At 33.6% G+C, this 20,890-nt stretch overlaps 2 protein-coding genes across 2 annotated transcripts; both read right to left on the bottom strand.

The window, feature by feature from the left end:
* Positions 1–319: 319 nt before the first annotated feature.
* Positions 320–3,770, bottom strand: LOC18434657 (jasmonate-induced oxygenase 3). Its single transcript, XM_006844720.4, has 3 exons — positions 1,250–3,770; positions 813–1,146; positions 320–718 (listed from the first exon to the last, which is right to left on the bottom strand). Exons 1-3 carry the CDS (start codon positions 1,750–1,752, stop codon positions 470–472), a joined length of 1,086 nt encoding a protein of 361 aa, XP_006844783.2. The 5' UTR covers positions 1,753–3,770; the 3' UTR covers positions 320–469.
* A 10,323-nt stretch (positions 3,771–14,093) lies between these two features.
* On the bottom strand, positions 14,094–19,260 carry LOC18434656 (classical AGP protein). The gene is made up of 5 exons (XM_006844719.4): positions 18,824–19,260; positions 16,382–16,493; positions 14,908–14,979; positions 14,559–14,782; positions 14,094–14,465 (listed from the first exon to the last, which is right to left on the bottom strand). The coding sequence occupies exons 1-5, from the start codon at positions 18,931–18,933 to the stop codon at positions 14,357–14,359; spliced, it is 627 nt and encodes a 208-aa protein (XP_006844782.1). The 5' UTR covers positions 18,934–19,260; the 3' UTR covers positions 14,094–14,356.
* Between the last annotated feature and the right edge of the window lie 1,630 nt (positions 19,261–20,890).

The raw sequence follows: 20,890 nt of genomic DNA on the forward strand, positions 1-20,890 counted from the left end.
GAGCCTCCTATTTTGGTGGGATAGAAGTGGAGCCTCCTATTTTGGTGGGATAGAAGAGAGAGACGTCCGTAAGATAAAAAGTTGGTGGGATAGAAGAGAGAGAGGGGTGCGTAAGGTAAAAAGTAAGAGAGGTAGTTTAGGTATATTTTTATTTTATATTTTGAGAAAAAAAGTGAGAAAAAAAATGAAATTGAGGATAAATTGCATAGTAAGTGAGTAAGTGTAGTTTTGGTTTTTTTTTTTTTTTTTTTTAAATTTTCCCTTAATAATAAAAAGTAAATGTATATAGGTTGACTTATAAGCATCAAAATAAAGAATATAGAAAAAGAGCACGCTTCCATTCCTAATTAGGTGACATCAATTCTGAGGGGTTTGAATTATTTATTTACATTTATGGTTATTGATGTGGACGGCAAGGATTACTCTAAGTAAGATGCAGATGCCGTTGCAGATAGAGATGCTGCTGCTGCTAACTTCCCTTCCTGGAATTTAGGAAGGTCTTGCCTTTGATGCCAACGGTCCTGATTAACTGTCTATACTGGTTAAAACTCATCTCCTCGTACAATGCTTTCCCTCCTCCTGCTGCGACCACCTCCTGAACCGGCCCAATCTTCATCTCTCCATCCGGGTTACAGAATACGACCAGAGACATCCTCTCCCTCTCCTTGTTCACTGTTGTCCTGTGCTCCGCGCTAGTGTATATCCCATTTGATATCACCTGATGATTTTCAGGTACATCCATCCATCCATCACAAACATGAAAATGAGCTCACAATATACAATATGCAGAGGTAGGCGCCATTCACACTTACCTCTAGCTGATCAGCCAAGATGATGACAAGGGCTTTTGGAATGGGAGGAACTGAAACCCAAACATCGTCCTTCTTCACCTGCAACCCGCATACATCGTCATCCTGAAAGATCACTGTGAAGCATCCGGGGTCGGTATGGGGGGACAGCCCGAGGGTGAGCTCTGGTTGTGGACACTCTGGATAATAATTCATCCTGTAACAGAGCCCAATCTGCTCCTCTCCCCCAAACGTTTCGACTAGGCGCGATTTGGGAAGTCCCAAGTCCTCAGAGAACATGGATAGCAGCTCCTTGCACAACTCAAACACCCCGCTGCAGTATTCTTCGATGGTCCTCCTACACAACCATGAAATCCACAATGAATTCATCACATTATGTTGCAGTCTTTGTTTGTTAATTAGTAGTTGGGGTTAGATTAAAAGGTGGGGTTGTATATGACCTGTAGTGCGGGGGGTTGGCAGGCCATTTATGTTGTTTCCTGTGAGAGAGAGGACGGAGGTGGTGGAAGAAGTAGTCACCCCAATCCAAAATAATGCCCTTCTTCACGCCCATCCTGCTGCCATAACCTTCATAGGTGAGGGGATCGTTGGCGTAGAGCTGCTTCTCGGACATGGGGAGGTCAAAGAATCCTCTAGAGGCATGCATGGCGGAGGAGAGAAATATGTGGGGGATGCCATGGTTTATGAGCTGGAACGCACCCCATTCCCTGCATGCACAGTGCATCACCTCCATGCTGTTGCCTGCTGATAAGTCCACAACTGGGACACCTGCAGGAGAGGGAGAGGGAGAGGGAGAGGGAGAGGAGGGTGGTCTCTCTTGGGGAGGCCTTATGTACCTTTGTGGCAAATGAGTAATCCCACTCTCCGCAAGCTTCTGTACTCTCTCCACAGGCTCGGGCCATGCCAAGTTTAGTCCCATGCTGTTGTTGCAAAGTACCACCATTCTCGCTATGAAAACAAAAACATACTCTCTGTCTCTGTCTCTGTAGTGAGTAAATGAAAATACAGGGACAGGGAGACGTTCCTCCTTTGCTCTTTAAATAGAAGATGCATCTTTGTGATTTACATAATTCAGATGCCCATGCCCATGCCCAACTACATATTCCAATGGAGAGAGATTTACATAATTCAGATGCCCTACCCCTACTACATATTCCAATGGAGAGAAAGAGAGAGAGAATAGGGCATATTTAGCACATGGCGGATATTAAGGAACGAGGGACCGCCCCAAAGTGCTGCTGCTTTTGCGGCACAAGTAGGGGACCGTCCAACTGCCCACATGACATGACATGCCACGCCATATCATATCATGGCTCCTATTATTATTATTATTATTATTATAATTCGGGAAAATTACACTTATATTCGTTATTTTAAGCATTATAATAATTTCACTTAAAATTTCTACTTACCCCAATTTGTTTTTCCCAAAATTGCCCTATTTTAAGATCCGAAAATAAATAAAATTTTTTGGAACTTCAAGGTCCAAAATTGCTCATATTAAAACTTTTTATCTTTTGAATTTGAATTATAAAAATAAAAATAAAAATTGGACCTTCAAAATATAAAATTTTCCTATTCCGGATGATAAGGATTCGGAATATAAAAGATCATAGACCTTTGATTGTGGATTTTTATTTTTGTATACAACGAGACCATTTACCTCAGGAAAGTCACAATTACTTATAACTTTCTTACATGAAATCTGATAGCTTGGGTGTGTCACAAAGTTTGAGAAAATTTCTTTTGAACTTTGAGTTTGGTCAATGAAATAAATGTAACCACTCAATTTCATATCCAATGGTCAAGATTAGTTGTCTCATCATATACTTTCCCTCTTTTAAAAAGAGCAAACATTTGGAAAAGTTCGTGTTGACTTTTTCTTTAATTATTGGCTGAAAATACAAAATATTTGTGAAGTGATTTTACACATCTTATTGGTTGAGTTTCATTTGTTGATTTTTTATTTTAGTAAATAAAAAATTAGGTATCTGAAATTGTAGATTTTTTATTTTATAATATTTGAATTTTGAAAATTAAAAGTTTTTGGATTTTGAAAATTCGAAAAGTTCAATCATAGTTAGTTCATGCAAAAATAAATTTTGGACCTTGAAAATCCAAAAAAAGTAATATAGTCATTTTAAAAAAATTGACAAGATGCTGAAATAATAGATATATAAAATGGGCAGAGTAGCAATAATGGAAAATTTTAGATAAATTTGTAATAACGTTTAAAATAATGGATATATGTATAATTTTCCTTAATTATTATTCCTAATTGTTATTCTTAATTCACTCGCTATTGTTGAGGTTATGTTTCCTCTCATTGAAACCCGTTTCCCCTAATTGAGTTTATAATATTATCAAATATGGGAGACGAGTTTGTGATATCTTTTTTCAGAAAAGTATATAAAGAGACGATTTACTTTTCATGTAAGGTGGTTGTAATTATTCTTGTCTGTCAAATTTCAAATCGAATAATTGTAAGAGTATCATTGATTAGATTCAAAATTCAAAAAACGTTTTTCAAAATTCAAAAAATATTTTTCAAATTTCGTAAAACATTTCAAGTCATTCAATTTGACATCTAATGACTAGGAGTAATTATGATATCTTTGTAACAAAGATAAATGATCGCATAATATATAGAGTTATTTATGTATAGACTTAAAATAAGTTGGAAAGATATGAGTTGCTCCCTTTATAACAAAAAATTACAATCAATGTTAGTCAACACAACTTTCTTTTTGATAAAATTACCCATCAATCCAAGGATGCCATCCCCGAACTTTTTTTTTTTTTTTTTTTCAAAATTTAAGTTGCAGTCCGTAGAAGATCGAAACTTAAGTTTCGACAAAAAAGGCGTCCGATAATGCCATCTTCGGACCACAACTTAAGTTTAAAAAAAAAACAGTCCGAGAATTTCAACCTCAAACCGTAACATAAGTTTTGACAAAAAAAAAAAATCGCGTTGAACGACATTGGTTGTAATTTTTGAGTGGTTTGTATAGAGCCTAAGCTCTAAATAATCAAATTAGAGCCTACCTTCAAATAATGTTGAGAAATATGGTTTTAACACTAAACATCTTTGTGAAAGCCATAAAATATATTTTCATCTTTATATATAAAATTTAAAACGTAAAAAATGATGTAGATCTATAAAAACTTGAAAATCTTGAAAACAAACATCTTCTAATGAATGTTTAAGGCGCGCCTTGGTTTGATTGTTTAAGGCTTTTCATTATAATACATGGGAGGTATAAAAATAGGGAGTTTGTATGATGGAAAATTCTGCGCCAGAAAGAAAGATGAGTGAGTATGATAGTGAGTGGTGGTGAGTTCGCTTGTGTGGAATCCACCGCAAGGTGGCCGGCCAAGCACGACCACATTGCATGGGACACACCCTGCCGCCCACCACCACTCCCGTCACCACCATGCGAGTGTGACGTCGCGAAACCCCATTTACAAACTTTTCCCTTTTTTCCATAATTACCCTTTCTTAAACCTCTTTTCCAAAAAGCGGCCCGTTTCCTCGTGGTGCCGGACCCAGTTAAAAAGTCTATAAGAAAGAGACGAAACATAGTGTACTCCATAAGGAGCATGATGCAAGCAGGCAACCATTCAACTCCCTCCCTCCCTCCCTTTGAGCATTACGTGTAATATACATAGACCCGATTGTAGTCCACTCAGGGAATCAGTTAAGTCTAAGCCAGGATATACCCATATTTGTTAGAAAAATAATAAAAAAATAATTTAATTTTGGTATAGGAAAGTCACAAACACCGTTGGTTCTTAAATGTAAAATCGAGTCGTGGGATTATTAAATGTAACATCATTGACAATGCTCAAAGTTCAAAAGAAAATTTCTCAAGCATTATGATATACTCCAAACTATTAGATTTCATTCCAATAATTAATGGTGACATAGGTGATGCAAATAAAAATTTGGTTCTTACAAATTTTATTTTTAAAGGTTAGGTAGACTTTTTATTTTTATTTAGTAGGATTAATTATAAAAAATAGGATTTTACATTCACCAAAGGGCACTCTCTCTACAATATCAAAGATCAACTTTTTTTCATTCATTAAATTCAATATCTCAATTACGTGCTCTTTTTGTAGGAGGTTTACATTCACCACCTATCTACTAAAATAAGATAACTAACAAAATACTATTGACTCAATTCCTACCCACGTTTTGCATGTTATATTACAAAAATACATAATAAACCTTCCTAATCTAACTTTTATCTTTTATTAACAACCTAATCTATTCCTATGAGCTAAGTAAATAATCTCCTTATAAAAAGGAAACTATCAATTAATACCTTATCATTTATAACTAAAATACTCATCCTACCAATTAACAAATTACACATTTTGTTACTACGTTGTGGTTTTCATTCCCACCACTAACTCACCCCCACTAACACCATCAAAAGGCTAACTGCTAATCTACTTGAAAAAAGGTAGGAACTTGTCTTTCCCACTAAATTATCTAAAAAAAAAAAACAAATTATACCTTTTATCTCTTATTCTCATGCACTATCACATACCCACCTAAATCTTAAGAAGCTAACTCTAAATAACACGTGCCATCCCCACAAGATAAACCCTATGCTTTCCTAACAAAAACCCAAAAATAATAACCAATCAAAATATTAATTCTTTACATCCAACTCAAGAAAATATCCATCCCTTCAAAATAGGAAACAAAATATACATCCTAATACTAAAGATAATTTTCTTTCTACAAGCCAACTCCGATCCAAAAGAAAAACCCACGGACTTCTTATTTCTTAACAAGATATAAAAAAAACTACGGACTCTTTTATCTCTTGATAAAAAGAGACTTTATCAACAAAACCTTAAAAATCTTATTTTTAATAATTAACCATAATGAATAAAAATAAAAAGTCTACCCAACCTCTAAAAATAAAATTAATAAAAATAAAATTTTTAGGAACCAAATTTTAATCGCATCAATAGGTAAGTAAAGCCTCACCTCATAACTCATCGAAAATTGCAACTCAAGAATTTAAAAACCTTTACATCGATCAACTCGGCATGAATATTATGATTGTGAAAAAAAATAGGATTTCAAGCTCTAAAAATAATGTATATTGTAATAAGTTATCTAGAACATTCATTTCGTTCTAAAAGTAAGTGTTCATAGATCCACAAGATCTGTATGTATCATTTTTTTCGTTTCGAATTTCATTGTTAGTGTTGAAAATTGATTTTAGAACCATCATGGAAATTTCCGTTGCTCAAATTGCTTTTTAGATGAGGATTTCAAGTGAGGCTTTATTTGTTTTCATAAAACTTAGGCCTTATAGAAACCTCATCCATTAAAAATTATGTTCCCAAGAATATTTCCAATCACCTTTTAATTATAAATAGAGAAATGATCTTATAGGACCCTCCTCCACCTGTTTAGAACTTCAAAGGATCACCATTAAATTTGGGCCGGATCTATAGAAAAGTCAAATCTCACACCCATGTGATAACTTTTCTAAAGATCCATGCCAACTTTAGTGATGATCATTTGAGGTTCTACACGCATCGGTGGGAGAGGGTCCTATATGATCATTACTCTTATAAATAAGTCAAAACAACATTATTTTAGTAAAGTGAATATCAACCAATAAATGTAAATAGAAGAGCATCTCCCCCATTACCTTGAGCGCACGTTTAGATGGGACCATAGATCAACACTCACTGTGGAACTGCAAAGGTCGTTGTTGAAGTAGTAGTAATAATAATATGGGAAATGACCTTGTGAGACCCTCCCACACTCATGTGTGTAGAACCTCAAAGGATCACCATTAAATTTGACACAGATCTCTAGAAAAGTCAGTCCCACATCCATGTGATAACTTTTCTAAAAATCTGTGCCAAATTTAATAGTGATCCTTTAGAGTCCTACACACCTGTGCCAATTTTAATAGTGATCCTGTAGTAGTGATAGTGGTGTTGCTGGTACGGTGTACGGTGTGAGAGTGGTGGTGACGGCCATGCCGCGGCAGTGGTTCTTGTATGGTGATAGTCATCGTGGCGCATAGGTGGTGGTGGTGGCAATGGCAGCAAGACATGGTGGTGGTACAATGATGGGGATTGAGGCCGTTAATTAGTGGTGGCAGCTAGGCAGTTGCGGTGATGGCGGAGGTGGTGGTGGTGGTGGCAGCATAGTGGTGTAGCGGTGGTGGTGGCTAGGTGGTAGTGGAGGCAGTGGATGTCTAGTGGTGGCAATAGTGATGGTGGTGGTCAGAGGGGGAGAGAAAGAGAGCGCCAAATTGAATTTTCTTACAAATCAAGTTGAAGTAGTTTCGCGCAAGGTTTAAAATTTGTCGATTCTGATCCGAATTGCCTGATTTGAATTAGAATTTATCTTGGATCCCCCGGGGATCCAAATGATTCACCCTATGGATCGATGCAAATCAACGACTCACTACAGTAAATTGCCGAGTCCATTTCCTACGCCAATAATCGAGTACTTTTGCTCATGGGTTCCTCTTTAGATGCTTTTTTTTTTCAAATTAGAAGGTTTTTTGTATTATTGAAGGAAATGATTATGTATTGGCAATAAAACCATGATCTACGATTGAAAAAATTATTTGAAACTTTTCGTGTCAAATTTTTGGGCGTTTTTCTCTTAGTTCTACTAAATCTGCTGAACATATGATATTAGCCTTGATTTAGAATTGTTTTGTATCAAATTTTGCGCGATTTGAATAAAATCGAGTTCTTCACGTGATCATTGGGTTCATTATTCGATTACAAAAAGATTTGTGGTCGATTTTACTCAAAAAATTGTTTCTGAAAAGTGCGAGGGTGATCCAAATTTAACCCCATTGATAATCAGGTAGATTTAGATCAAATTCCATAGCTTCAGTTCTCAAATCAAACCAGTATATTCATTTATCATTTCGTATTTTTTTATGCGAATTTTTTGTTACTCGAAAATGGGATGAATGTTGGGTTCTGCCATATGTCTACCTCAATTTTGAATGAAATTTGTTGAAATTTGATTCACAATGTTAATAATGGAGCTATATATATCTTATGAGTAATCATCCTATAGGACCCTTCCCCATCTATACGTGTAGGACCCCAAAGGATCACTATTAAAGTTGGCATGGATCTCTAGAAAAGTTATCACATGTGTGGGACCTGAATTTTCTATAGATCCGTGCCAAATTTAATGGTGATCCTTTAAGGTCCTACACATATGGGTGGGAGAGAGTCCTATATTATCATTTCTCATATCTATCTTATTATGGATCTAATCTAGTAGATTTAAATAGAAAAGATCAAGAAATTTTGCCAAAATATATCTTGATTTTAGGGTTTTCTGAGTAATTATTTTTGTAATTATTTTATTAAATAAAATTAGGGATTTTGATGGACTCTTGATACAAAAATGCATCTTGATTTTAGGGTTATCTCAGTAGTTATTTTTAATTATTTTTCTGTATAAAATTAGCAATTTTAATGAATATATACTATTGATACATATGTTATGAGAATTAAATTTTTTTTTTTTTTTTTATAATTATCTTTAACTTTATCTCATGAATTTGTAATTTCCAGGGGAAAAAACTCAGATTTTTCAACCTTATCTTCATTTTTTTTAATGCTAAAAAATGCATGTATGTTTTGTCTATATTTTAATGACTTAATTTGATAATATAGTAGTATTTTTTATTATCTCTTTGTTAATCGATTTTTTATGCAATATTATTCTGATATTTTTTTAATGTTACTTTCTTTTTGTTAATCAAATTTTTTATGCAATATTGCTCTGATATTTTTTTAATGTTATAAAGTATATATTTTTATTTAGTGAGATGACATTTTAGGAGAGATAATAAACATATCTATAGCGAGTTATGTTCTTCTTATTTTTATGCAAGTAGACAATACATTCCTTCTATCTTGTAGAAAATATATTTGTTCATTAATTTAGATGCATTACCATACATGGATCAATTATGGAGACAATTCAACGCAATGAAGAGGAAGAACACTGCCGCCTATCATTTTGGTAATAGGTTGTATTTTGGTTATTGTATGCTCTATTTTAGACTGTACTAGTAATATGTACGTGCAACATTTAATATTAATTTTGGATATATACTTACTATAAAAAAAAAAATTGAATAAAATATGGTTTTAGATATTATTGAATTTATCGTCATAATTGAATAATTTTATTATATAACTATATTTTTTTTAAAACTATGAAATAAATAAAGGGAAATATTTCTATGCTTCCCCTACAGCATAGAAGTTCTATCCTCTCCCTACCATTCAGCCATCAAATTTTGATCAAGAGAGTTACTCACCATTTGATCTTAGATCCGACGTATCAAAGTATTTTATTTTTAGTTTTTTTTATATACAAATTGTATGAATATGAAATTTGGTATGTCCCATATTCTCATTGGGGCGCACCTATAAAAATATTAAAACTAATTTTTCGATAAAATATAATGACCAAAATACCCCTTGAAAATTTCAAAGGTATTTTGGTCATTATACTTTATTGAAAATATTGTTTTTATATTTTTCGCTAGTGCGAGTTTAATAGAGGAATGAATGTCCAAAATTTGGTGTCAAAATAGTTTATAGAAAAAAATAAAATAGCATAGAGACGTGACATTGTGATTGGGGCAATCTTATAAAGGGAAGGATAGAACTTCTATGCTATAGGAGAAGCATAAAAAGCTTGCCCATAAATAAATAAGTCAGATACTATTTGTGCAAAAATAAGATTACAGGGAGGCTAATAAGAAAAAATAAAAATAGTATTGTGCTGCGTACAACATTTTTTTTTTTCAATTTCATTTTGGATGTAAGAAGTTGTAAAAGAAATAGAAAATACAAAAAAAATAAAAAATAAAATTATTATATTATTTTTAAAATATATTTTTCTTACAAAAAAGAAGATATCTACCATTGAGAAATGTTTTATACTTCCCCTACAACATAGAAGATCTACGCTTTCCTTACCATCCAGCCGTCCAATTTTGATCAAGAGAGTCACTCGCCATTTAATTTTAGATCCGACATTTCAAAGTATTTTATTTTTAGTTTTTTTTTTATAATTTGGTACGCGCCATTTTCTCATTGGGGTGCACCTATAAAAAATATTAAAAATAAATTTTCGATAAAATATAATGATCAAAATACCCTTTGAAGCTTTCAGGGGTATTTTGGTGATTTTATTTCATTAAAAATATATTTTTTATATTTTTCAATGGTTTGAGTTTCATAGAGGATTGGACATACAGAATTTGGTGTCAAAATAGTTTATAGAAAAAAAAAATGAAAAAAAAAATAGTACAAAGACGTGACATTGTGATTGGGACAATCTTAGCCCTCAATTTAGAATGGACGCTTGGATAAGGGGAAGAATAAGTTTTATGCTGTAGGAGAAGCATAGAAAGCTTGCCCTTTACCATTATGTAATATGTAATATATATTTAATAATAAATAAAAAAATATGTAATATTACAGATATTACCCAAAAATAAGTTTTCACATTAGATCTATGAATCGTGTGAATGGAATCAGTACTCGAAAATAAAAATCGTAATCCCAAAGTCACACATGCAAATGTTATACAATATAATGCAAATACTTTAAAAACAATGATAAAATTACCCCTACAACATTATAGGGGTATTTTGTATAATTTTTATCATTCAAATTATCTGTTTTATTCACGTGCATCTCACCATGGCGCACACACCTACAAAATTTCATATCATTATGATTTGTAAAAAGAATATTAAAATTCAAAAACTATCAAACATATGTGATCGTGTGATAAACTTTGAATAGTGATAAAGCCGTAGGTGAAGTACTGTAGAATTTCACCTACAAGTGTTATATATATATATATATATATATATATAATACTAACTCATAAATATATATTTTTTATAATTATTGAAAATCATTACTTATTCGAATAGTTTGAAAAATCCCTAATCAAGGCAAACACCATAGGAATACAAAGAAATTTGCAAAAGCACCTTTATAATATGAATTAAAATAAATGTTATCCTAGTTAATGCAAATATTTAATATATAGTACTAATTTAAGAATATAAATTTTTTAATTACCTAATAAATAGTAATATTATAATTTTCTTTATTTATTGGAATTCGATTCAATTATTTCCTAAAAAGAGGTGTATTCACATCCAATGAAATAAGAACCAAAATGATATTTTGTAGAGCTCGAATCAAGAAATACAATTACAGTTTCATGAAATAAGCGATTTATCTACAAAATGAGACACATCGAAAGAAATGATTGAGAAAAGATAAAAAATTCAACAATATTGCAAATATTACTCAAAAATCGATTTTTACAGTAGATTTGTTGAGAACATCTCGAACAACGTGATCTACAAAGCCTCAATCAACAAATTGTATTAGGGCTTCTGTATATCACTCAAAGATCTACAAAAACAAACAAAAATAACTTGATTTCACATAATATTCTAAACAAATAAAAATCAATTCCATATATAAACTAAGGAGAAACATGATGGAAATGACCAAAATGTCGGTAAAGCAAGAAAAAATGCATAGAATGCAGAGAAAATAGAATGTTATTTACCTTGTAGATCATTAAAAGATCTACAAAAACAAACAAAAATAACTCAATTCCATATTAAAAAAAAAAAAATCAACTTCACATTAAAATTAAGAATAACATGATGGAAATGACCGAAAATGTAGGTAAAAGTAATGAAGAACTGCATACAAATGCAGAGAAAACGGAATATTACTTACCTTGAAAACACAAAAGTTTGTTTTCACAATAGATTCTTTGATAACATCTCGAAACAACTTGATCTACATAGCCTCAATCAACAAATCATTTTAGGGCTTCTATAAATCACTCAAAGATCTACAAAAACAAGTAAAAATAACTCGATTTCACATAATATTCTAAAAAATAAAAATCAATTCATAAAAATCAATTCCACATAGAAACTAAAGAGAACATGATGGAAATGACCGAAATATAGGCAAAAGCAATGAAAAAATGCATAGAATGTAGAGCAAATGAAGGTTGTTCACCTTGTAGATCACTAAAAGATTAAAAAAACAAACAAAAAGAATTTAATTCCATGTAATCCAAAAAAACAACTCAACTTCACATAGAAACTAAAGAGAACGTGATGGAAAAGACTGAAAAAAAAAAAAAAAGCAATGAAAAAATACATAAAAAAGAAAAAAAGAGCATTTACCTTGAAAATGCTATTACAATTAATATCTAGGATTATGGAGAAGATAAGAGGAGGAAAGAGTGTGTTTGTGATAGAGGGGGGTGCCGTGAGAAACAGAGGAGGAAAAAAGAGCCCGGAGGAGGAAAGGAAGAAGAGATAGAGAAAGATAACGTTATGAAAAGAGAAGAAGAGATAGAAATATCGGAAAAAGAGTGGAGAGAGAGAAAAAACTTCTTTATGGAAAGAGAGGGAGAGAAATAGTGCATTATAAAAAGAGAGAGATATAGAAATATGGGATAGAGAGGGAATAGAATCCATTATGGAAAGAGAGGGAGAGAGAAATATGGCATTATGAAGAGAGCGAGATAAATATATAGGGAGATATTTAAAAGAGTTATGAAGAAAGAGAGATAGTAGAGGTGCATGAGAATATTGGTGAGAATAGATAAGAGAGAAAATCGTGAAAAAGGAAAGAGATTTATTAGGAGAAAAAAAATATGAGAAAACTTTTAATAAAACTGATTTATTATGATAGAGAGAGGAAGAGAGATAGATGACCTGCATTGCATGAGAGAGATGTGTAAAGGAGATAAAAGAGAGTTACTAATATGGTGAGAGACGTGACAAAAGAATATAGAAGGTGTTGCTCTCGTTTAAAATATAATAATAGATTTTCATGTCCTTGATGATCATAAGCTTCTTTTTTTCCTCAGTGATATGAATGAATAATATATAATAATAGATATTCATGTCCTTGATGATTATAAACTTTTCTTTCTCAGTGATATGAATGAAAGATTAACGAACATCCAAACAGAAAAACATCTCAATATTCGTATATTTTTATAATAAAAAAAAAAAAAACCAATATACATTACTATTTTTATCAGAAACTAAATAAAGTATTATTTTTAAAAATTTGCGGTAATTTTGAAAAACAATTTAGCCAAAACTTGCTAATCCAAATCAATGAACTGATACAATTTTTGAAGTAGTGGACCCGAGTCACCAATTCAATTTTTTAAACCTTGTTTCATTGTAGTTAGTAATTGATTCAAATAAAGAAAATATAAAAGTGAGGCCCTAAACAATCAAATTACAGCGCACCTCAAAAATTCACTAAAAAAAATTGTTTCAAATTGATCATTACGGCCTCAAAATGGCCTCAAGATGTATGAACATGCAAAACAACATATTTCAAATCTGAAAAATAATGTACCATATAATGCATTTTCTAGACTGCCAATTTCCATAATTTTAAAGTGTTTATAAATCTGCTCAATCTACACTACATTATTTACTATTTAGTTTTAAAGTACTATATATTTTTAAAGTATGGTTTTATAATTAGATATGAAAATTAACAAATATTTCTACTACCAAAAATCTTTCAACAATATTTGGCCTCAGCCTTGGACAAACCACACCCTTCAAATAAACAAATCAAACGTTCATTGGCGTAGCCTCAGTCTTATGCAATCCACACCGTTCAAATAATCAAATCAAACGTCCATTGAAGTCAAAATGCAAGTGAGAAATTTTATGATAGGCCCCCGTTGAAGTCCAGGTGCAAGTGTGAAATTTTATGGTGGGCTCCCAAATTGTATTTGGGTTGGAAGATCATACGGTGCCTCGATAGGCGACCATATCTCAATTCACAGTTGCAGATCCCACACTCCCAAATTGCAATCGGGTTGGAAAATCATGCGGTGCCTCAACAGGCGACCATAACTCAATTCATAGTTGCAGGTCCCACACTCCCAAATTGCAAAACAGTTAAAGCTAGTCCACTCATTCATTTGCATGATTGATTTTAGAACAATTGCTTCATCCCCAGAGCATCTGAATAAACATTTCACCAATCTCTGGTTTTTGTATCGGAGGACCGTGGAACAATCAATGTGAAGCACATTAACAAGACACCCAGCCCAGGCCTTTTCTTGCAGACTACCCAGACCAAACCTCAATCGTGATAAAGCTATTCACAAGCATTCCAATAATTTAAGACGAGGAAAGGATTACAAGACGTATGTTTATGTAGAAAGAAAGAGATCGAAGGTTTATTATAATGTGACCGGTCTTCATGACCATGGCAAGTGAAAAAGCAGGATGTTTTGTCATATACATGAAAAGCAGTATAAGAAAGAAATTCAGAAAACATCATCATCAGTCCTTGGGCAATGAAATGTTTTAAAGCTAACAGACCCATTCCATAGTAAGGATTCATTGCCATATAGGGTTCTCTGCAGGCTGAGAATGGAGCTAAATGATCCATTCTGTAGGAAGGATTCATCATCATATAGAGTTCTCTGCAGGCTGCGAATGGTAAGTGCGTCTTCTAAGTTGAGAATCTAAATTGGGCTGCTGCAAGTAGATTCTTGTAGGGTCACTTGGATCCACATATCTGTAACAATACATTATAACATTTCTGAGATGACAAATTAGGCCAATCAAACAAAATGAAAGTCAGCAATGATGCCAAAGCGCTATAGCTTACGCATGTCTCATCATTTCATCTACTGGAGGTTGGTTTGCTTGTAAAGGATCCACGCGAGGCGTATGATCGTTCGAAGAAGTATTAGTGACATGTTGATTATACTGTTTCACGGATGCTATCAGATTGAAAAAGAGTGGAACAAACGTTCCACAACCACCTTCCTTGAATAAAATCTTGAAAGAATGAGGTGAATAGAGAGCCCTGTGTTGATCTTCAGGTACTACCTGAAATAGTTAAGACAATTAAGACCCAATTTGACACATGCTAAATGAAAATATATCAGAGCTCTTCGGGTACCGAATGACAACAGAAGAATGACCAGAAACTCCTAAACCTTAATTATACTTACAGGCTCAACAAGACCTGATATGTTATTGCAGAAGAATATAGGCTGATTGAATTTTTCATCATGCACATAAAGCTGCAAAAGGTGACACATCATAAATCATTGTGAGGGACATGAAAAACCAAACAGACACATGAGTTCATCATTATTCCTGTTTCAATAACCATTTAACTCATGATTATGATTAGGTACAATGACAAACTATAGATAATATCAAAGGTTGTAACATAAGGAACTGTCAAAGCGTACAGACATTTTTAAAGAATTACATGAAAACAGATATTCTAACTGCTGTGTGTGTCTTTCGTTTTTCCCAGGTCCACAGCTGTGCATCATGAACATGAGCAACCAACCCATCTTAAAAGGAGACTGAGTTACACTCCAAATAAATATTTCTAAAACTTAACAGTCAGATCAACTACTCATGAAGAGCTGTCAGAATTTAATTGATCCAGAAATTTTCTAATCACATGTTCCCCGTGCAAATGATGAAACCTAGATCCATCCAAAGAAAGATTCAAGTATATAGGAAGTTGCAGATCCAGAACAAGACCATTAGCAGAAAGCTCACAGAGTATATGAATCCAATTCTGCACTAATGGAGAGGAAGTGGACTTTCAACAATTCACAGTCAACATCATGGATGGATCTGGGACAATGCTCTTTAAACGGGAAAACTCAAACCAAGCAACAGAGTCCCTTCCCAGACTAGAGTGATCCTGCAAACTCCCTAAAGGAACCCTTTGAGCATAAGTTATCATTAACAATTCAAATCCCGACCAGAACATAAGAAACGGACTCTTTTGTAAGTTAAAAATAAAACTCTTTCCTGGATGAATTTTGCGAACTTTGATTCTTCAAAATACAAGTTATCTATGATGTATGAACAAATTCCTCATAAAAAACAAACCGAGCATGATATCAGTGAAAACCAGTGGAGCACATGTTACAAAACAAACTACAACCACTTCATCATGCACTCATGTTCTCTTTTAGTATTAGGTTCCCAATAGCCTAGTTGAACCCCAAAATTAAGCATTCCAAATGTTCTTGCAAGTCATATACATGATATTGATCAGAAGAATAACCAAAAAGAGAATTCAATTAAAACAAAGAAATAACTAAAAATAACACCACCCACTGTTTCATGCCGAATCATCCTAGAATATGAAGATCCACATATTTATCTGCATGAATCAAGTGATCCACTCCCACCTAAAATTACAATGGAATCTAAAGCTTTACGTCTAAACAATGATTTTAGTTTTCTTAGTGTCTTTTGGCATCATAACTTCATGTATTCACGTGAATTTGTGAGAGCATTATGAACTCCAGCAATGACATTCATTTTGTAACTACATTTAAGAAAAAATATTCGTAGGACCAGTACAACTGCAGATGGCTATGATAGCAGCTAAATGCCTCATGAGAAATTTATTTCTGGCAGGCAAGGACGAGAGATCCTAAAGATTCTTACCAGAGGCATATCAAATGCCCTAAAGTCCCCAACAGGTTTCTTTGCAACAAACAACATGCGCACATTTGACAGGTAAATGGTACCCTTGGCTTTAATTTTACCTCCAGGAGCTCTAATAAGAAAGAAATCAACTCACCAGGTTAGAATACTACTGCAGAATCAAAACCTGAACAAAACTGCACTTTAGCGCATCAAGCCTACAAGTATGACGAGAGGCTTATAATAACTCTTTCCTTTTCTATTATTGTTGTTGACGCATTGATTACCACTAGAAGTTCCATGAGTTTGATTATATATATATATAATTTTTTTTTAAAGGACATTACCATTAGTTGGTTATCCATGTAAAAAACCAAATGCCACGGAAAAAGCATTTGCATGCCAAAAGCCAAAATCATATTTGGAAGTATAGAAAATTGAATTTCTTGTCCGCCATATTTATAGATATTAAATAGCGAATATGTGGTAATACAAACTAGTGGTAAACATAGCATCACAATAGGAAGAGGTCACAGGCAATCTTTGTATACAACATGCTAACAAGTTTATAGTTATTAGCTAAAAATTTAGCCACTTGTTTCAAAATTCCAACCAATTTCACTAAAGAATAGGAGAAGACCACAGTTCTGTTGTTTTACCTTGTTGTTTTACCTACTGCAACAAGTAAAAATGATAACAAGATGAATGATTGCTTATCAAGTGAAAATGACAAAAAACTGATAATAAGAAGGAACTCAACTCCCCAAAAGAAATGTTTCAGAAACCAGCATTATTCTGCCACACAAAATTAAGGGGAATGCAGCGCCAGCATATCACCCCTCGGTACTACCAAGCATTTCCACACTTACCTCACATATTCCAATATCTCCTCCAAGCTCGCCAAGCATTTTGCATGCATTTCTCAGGGTAAAACATTTGAAGTATTCATCAGAGTTTTCCACAGAATTTTCAGCACAAATCTAAATGCTTTCATTTTCATAAAAGATTCCCTATTATGCCATCATATTCTACGTACCTATTACGATAATGGAAACTAAGTTTTGCTATCTTCTTTTCTCTGCATTTCCAGTGGAAATTTATCAACAAAAAGACGATATCATTTTTCATGATACCAAAAAGCAAATTTTCAACAAATTGTTCAATGACCAATCTGACATGATAACGAGGCAATGTTCAGCCAAAAAAGATAACACACAATACTTGAAGCTTTCTAGTTCAGTCACAAGGAACTACTCCTCTTTCCTACAATCACTTAGTGCAGATCATCGGGGTCCATAGTAATCAAAAACTCTTTTTGTCAATGGCACTCACGTCCAAGGGCCACCACGACTCAAAACTTTGTCACTGCAGTGTCATTTATGCTGTCATTCCCCATACAAGATGGCCTCTTCTTTTTCGTTCTTCATTCTCATTGAGGATTGAATAGACAAAGATAATGAAGCTGTCATTCCCCATACAAAATGGCCTCTTCTTTTTTGTTCTTTATTCTCATTGAGGATTGAATAGACAAAGATAATGAAGCTGTCATTCCCCATACAAAATGGCCTCTTCTTTTTCGTTCTTTATTCTCATTGAGGATTGAATAGACAAAGATAACGAAGCTCAGTTTGTTTCTAAAAGCTCAAAATCAAACTTGGCAAATGTCTATGAGGAGAACCGTCACATAATTGACTTCCTTTTCTACATGTGTCCCCCACCAAAGGTCTTCAAAAGTGATTCCTTATCTGTTGCCACAATAAAAGTGGAGGTGGCAAGGAAATTTCTGCAATTTATTCGAGTCACATAAGAAGAAACTAGTAGAGGTGGGATTTGGATGTTGTTTCAATGATCTCATGGGGCCACGAAAGGTGTTTCCTTAGTGGGGCAACAGGCAAATCAATGTGGGGCTAACCATTGAATTTTTATCCGTGCGTTTTCCTCGTAGTATTTTTTTTTTAGTTGTGAAGCATTATAGGATCACTTAATACAGTATGAAATTTTTCTCTCATTCTTTTCTTCTTCTATTTGGAGTGTTTTTCTTTGTGAATTTGATCAAAGTTGCCTAGAATGAGGTTGCGAATTAAAGCAATCCATAAGAGAAGAATTACCCAATTGCAAACATACAAACAGAGTGATCCCCTAAACTAACCATTCCATAAAAATTAGGTTAATGAAATGGCCAAGCTTACATCCATCCCATGAACAAGCATCATTAACACCAACAAAGCAGATCAATTGGTGCCCAATTTTTGGGCTATAATTTAACCTAATCAGAGAATGCTCAGTTCTATACAACATGTACCACAACCTGTATGGATAACAAAGAATTTAAAAGGACAAGAAAAAACAGACGTAGTACCCATTGATAAAGAAGAAGACACCAGACAGAGAGGGAGATGAAAAGAATAATGAAGCACACAATACGAAAGAAAAAAGAAAAAGGAGAGAAGGGAAGAAACATACGTTGGGATTTTATCAATTTCGAATTCGACGCCATCACGAGACAAGATGAACATCTCGTTCTCGAAGGGGACGGGCATGCCGTTTGGCAATAGTGGGGAATTCAGCGCCATCTCTTCGATTGATTTTTTCTTCGCCCAAAAACCTGAGAGAGAGAGAGTTGCAGGCAGGCAGGCAGGCAAAACCGCAGAGACAGAGAGAGAGAGAATCACGCCTTCTGTGCTTTCTGGAAGGGTCTGGCGCGTGTCAAAACGTTTGTATAGAGAGAGGGGATGGTTTCTGGAACTTACGCGACCGCACACTCGTGTCTTACACGCGTCGGGTCGATTCCCTCCCGAATTAAACTGGCTGAGCGAGAGCACCACACCGCCTTCTCCAAATAATATTATTATTCATTCCCTACTTTTCCTTGCTCCATTCCCTCCCAATTTAAACTGACTGAGAGAGAGCACCCTTTTCAAATAATATTATTCACTCCTTACTTTACCCTTTCGGGCAAATATAGGCCCAAATTACCCCCAAACAATTTTTTTTCTCTTTTTTTTTACAAATATATATTTTTTTTAGCAAATATCTCCCTAGCAAACAAAAAAAAAAAAGTCTAAATTACACTCCTTTATTTTTACCTACACCTCTCTCCTCTTTCCTATGAATCCTATGAAAGGCAGTCCTGCGTATTCTTAAGGCGGTCCGACAGGCAGGGTAACATTGGTCCAGTAAATAACAGTGGCAGTCCAGCAATACAGGGGTCTGGGGATCAGAGAGGTGCTCTGGCATTTGCAACAAGGGGTCTGGCGGTTGAAAAGTGCAATCTGGGACTCATTTTTTTGGAATAAAGGGTCCAACAATTTAAAGTTCTGTTCGCCATAAATGCTGGGGTTCGGCAATTCGATGGTGCGGTCCGACAATTGCGATTCGGGTCTTACAGTCCACGTCAAATCTAGCCAAAATGATTTCTTGTGTACAGGAAGGATATTTTTGTTTAAAAAAATAAACTTTTTGATTTGGGAGCATTTGCTAGAAAAGTACATTTTGGATAAAAAAAGTGTGAAATAAAGTTTGGTCAAGGATAACTTGCATACAAAGTTGTTTTTATGTGAAGAAAATAAAAAGTTGTTTTTATGTGAAGAAAAAAGAGTTGTTTTTATGTGAAAAGAAAAAAAAGTTGTTTTTATGTGAAAAAAAAAAAAAGTTGTTTTTCTTAAAATAAAAAGCTATTTTTATGTGAAGAAAAAAAAAAGATTTTGAGTAAAAAAATAGCGCATTTTACAACATATTATCTAGACAGCCTATTTTTAAAATTTTCATGTGTTTATAGATGTACTTAATTTGAACTATGTTTTGAATTTAAAATTTTATAATTAAATATGAACATAGATTCTCAAGTCATCTTGAGATTTTTTTTATGCCAAAATTATATATTCTAATAAAATTTGAACGTGTGCTATAATTTGATTGTTTAAGATTGCAACCTTAGGCAAACCACACCTGTAAATATATACATACCTTCACCCTTTCATCCTTCACTTGCAAATGGGAGACATTATTGGCAAAACATTTTCAAAATGTGCGAAAAACTTAATAATTCAATAAGGGGTCGTTTGGGTAACTGAAAATCTATCACGTGACAATAGATTACAAGGAAATATGACATTTCTATTGTTTAGGTGCACGTAATCGTAAGGAAATGGAAAGAGATTACGCGAGATTTCTCCATCCATTACGCACAGTGATAAGTGAAAAATCTATTACGAGAGTGACGGGTAATTTTGGTAAATCTTTCGAATGCGTTTTTGCCTATCTCTTATTAAAAAAATTATAGTAACTAGGTGGTCCCTCCTTTTTTAAGCTCGTCCCCTTTACCTGAAAGCATCAACTCTCACATAAAAACAAAAATAATAAAAATAAAAATTAGTAATCAATGATAAATTACACAACACAATCATAATAAAATATTTCACACAACACAATCCTCATAAGAGATTCCTAAAATCTCAATTCAAATAACATACATCTTTAGTCTTCACTAATACCTCAAAATTTTATATTGCAATTACCAAATCTTTTAGT

Source organism: Amborella trichopoda, chromosome 6 (assembly GCF_054954075.1).
Source record: "Amborella trichopoda isolate Santa Cruz 75 chromosome 6, AtrichopodaSantaCruz75HAP2 v2.0, whole genome shotgun sequence".
NCBI classification, from domain to species: domain Eukaryota; kingdom Viridiplantae; phylum Streptophyta; class Magnoliopsida; order Amborellales; family Amborellaceae; genus Amborella; species Amborella trichopoda.

Bases quoted from the DNA above. Each gene is read 5' to 3' on its own strand.
- LOC18434657 (XM_006844720.4), bottom strand. From the start codon at position 1,752: ATGGTGGTACTTTGCAACAACAGCATGGGACTAAACTTGGCATGGCCC. The intron at 1,147-1,249 runs GTCATATACAAC...ATGGTTGTGTAG, and splicing joins GCCAACCCCCCGCACTACAG to GAGGACCATCGAAGAATACT. The intron at 719-812 runs GTAAGTGTGAAT...GAAAATCATCAG, and splicing joins TCTTGGCTGATCAGCTAGAG to GTGATATCAAATGGGATATA.
- LOC18434656 (XM_006844719.4), bottom strand. From the start codon at position 18,933: ATGGCGCTGAATTCCCCACTATTGCCAAACGGCATGCCCGTCCCCTTC. The intron at 16,494-18,823 runs GTATGTTTCTTC...CTTTCTTATTAG, and splicing joins GAAATTGATAAAATCCCAAC to AGCTCCTGGAGGTAAAATTA. The intron at 14,980-16,381 runs GTAAGAATCTTT...CACCTTTTGCAG, and splicing joins GGGCATTTGATATGCCTCTG to CTTTATGTGCATGATGAAAA.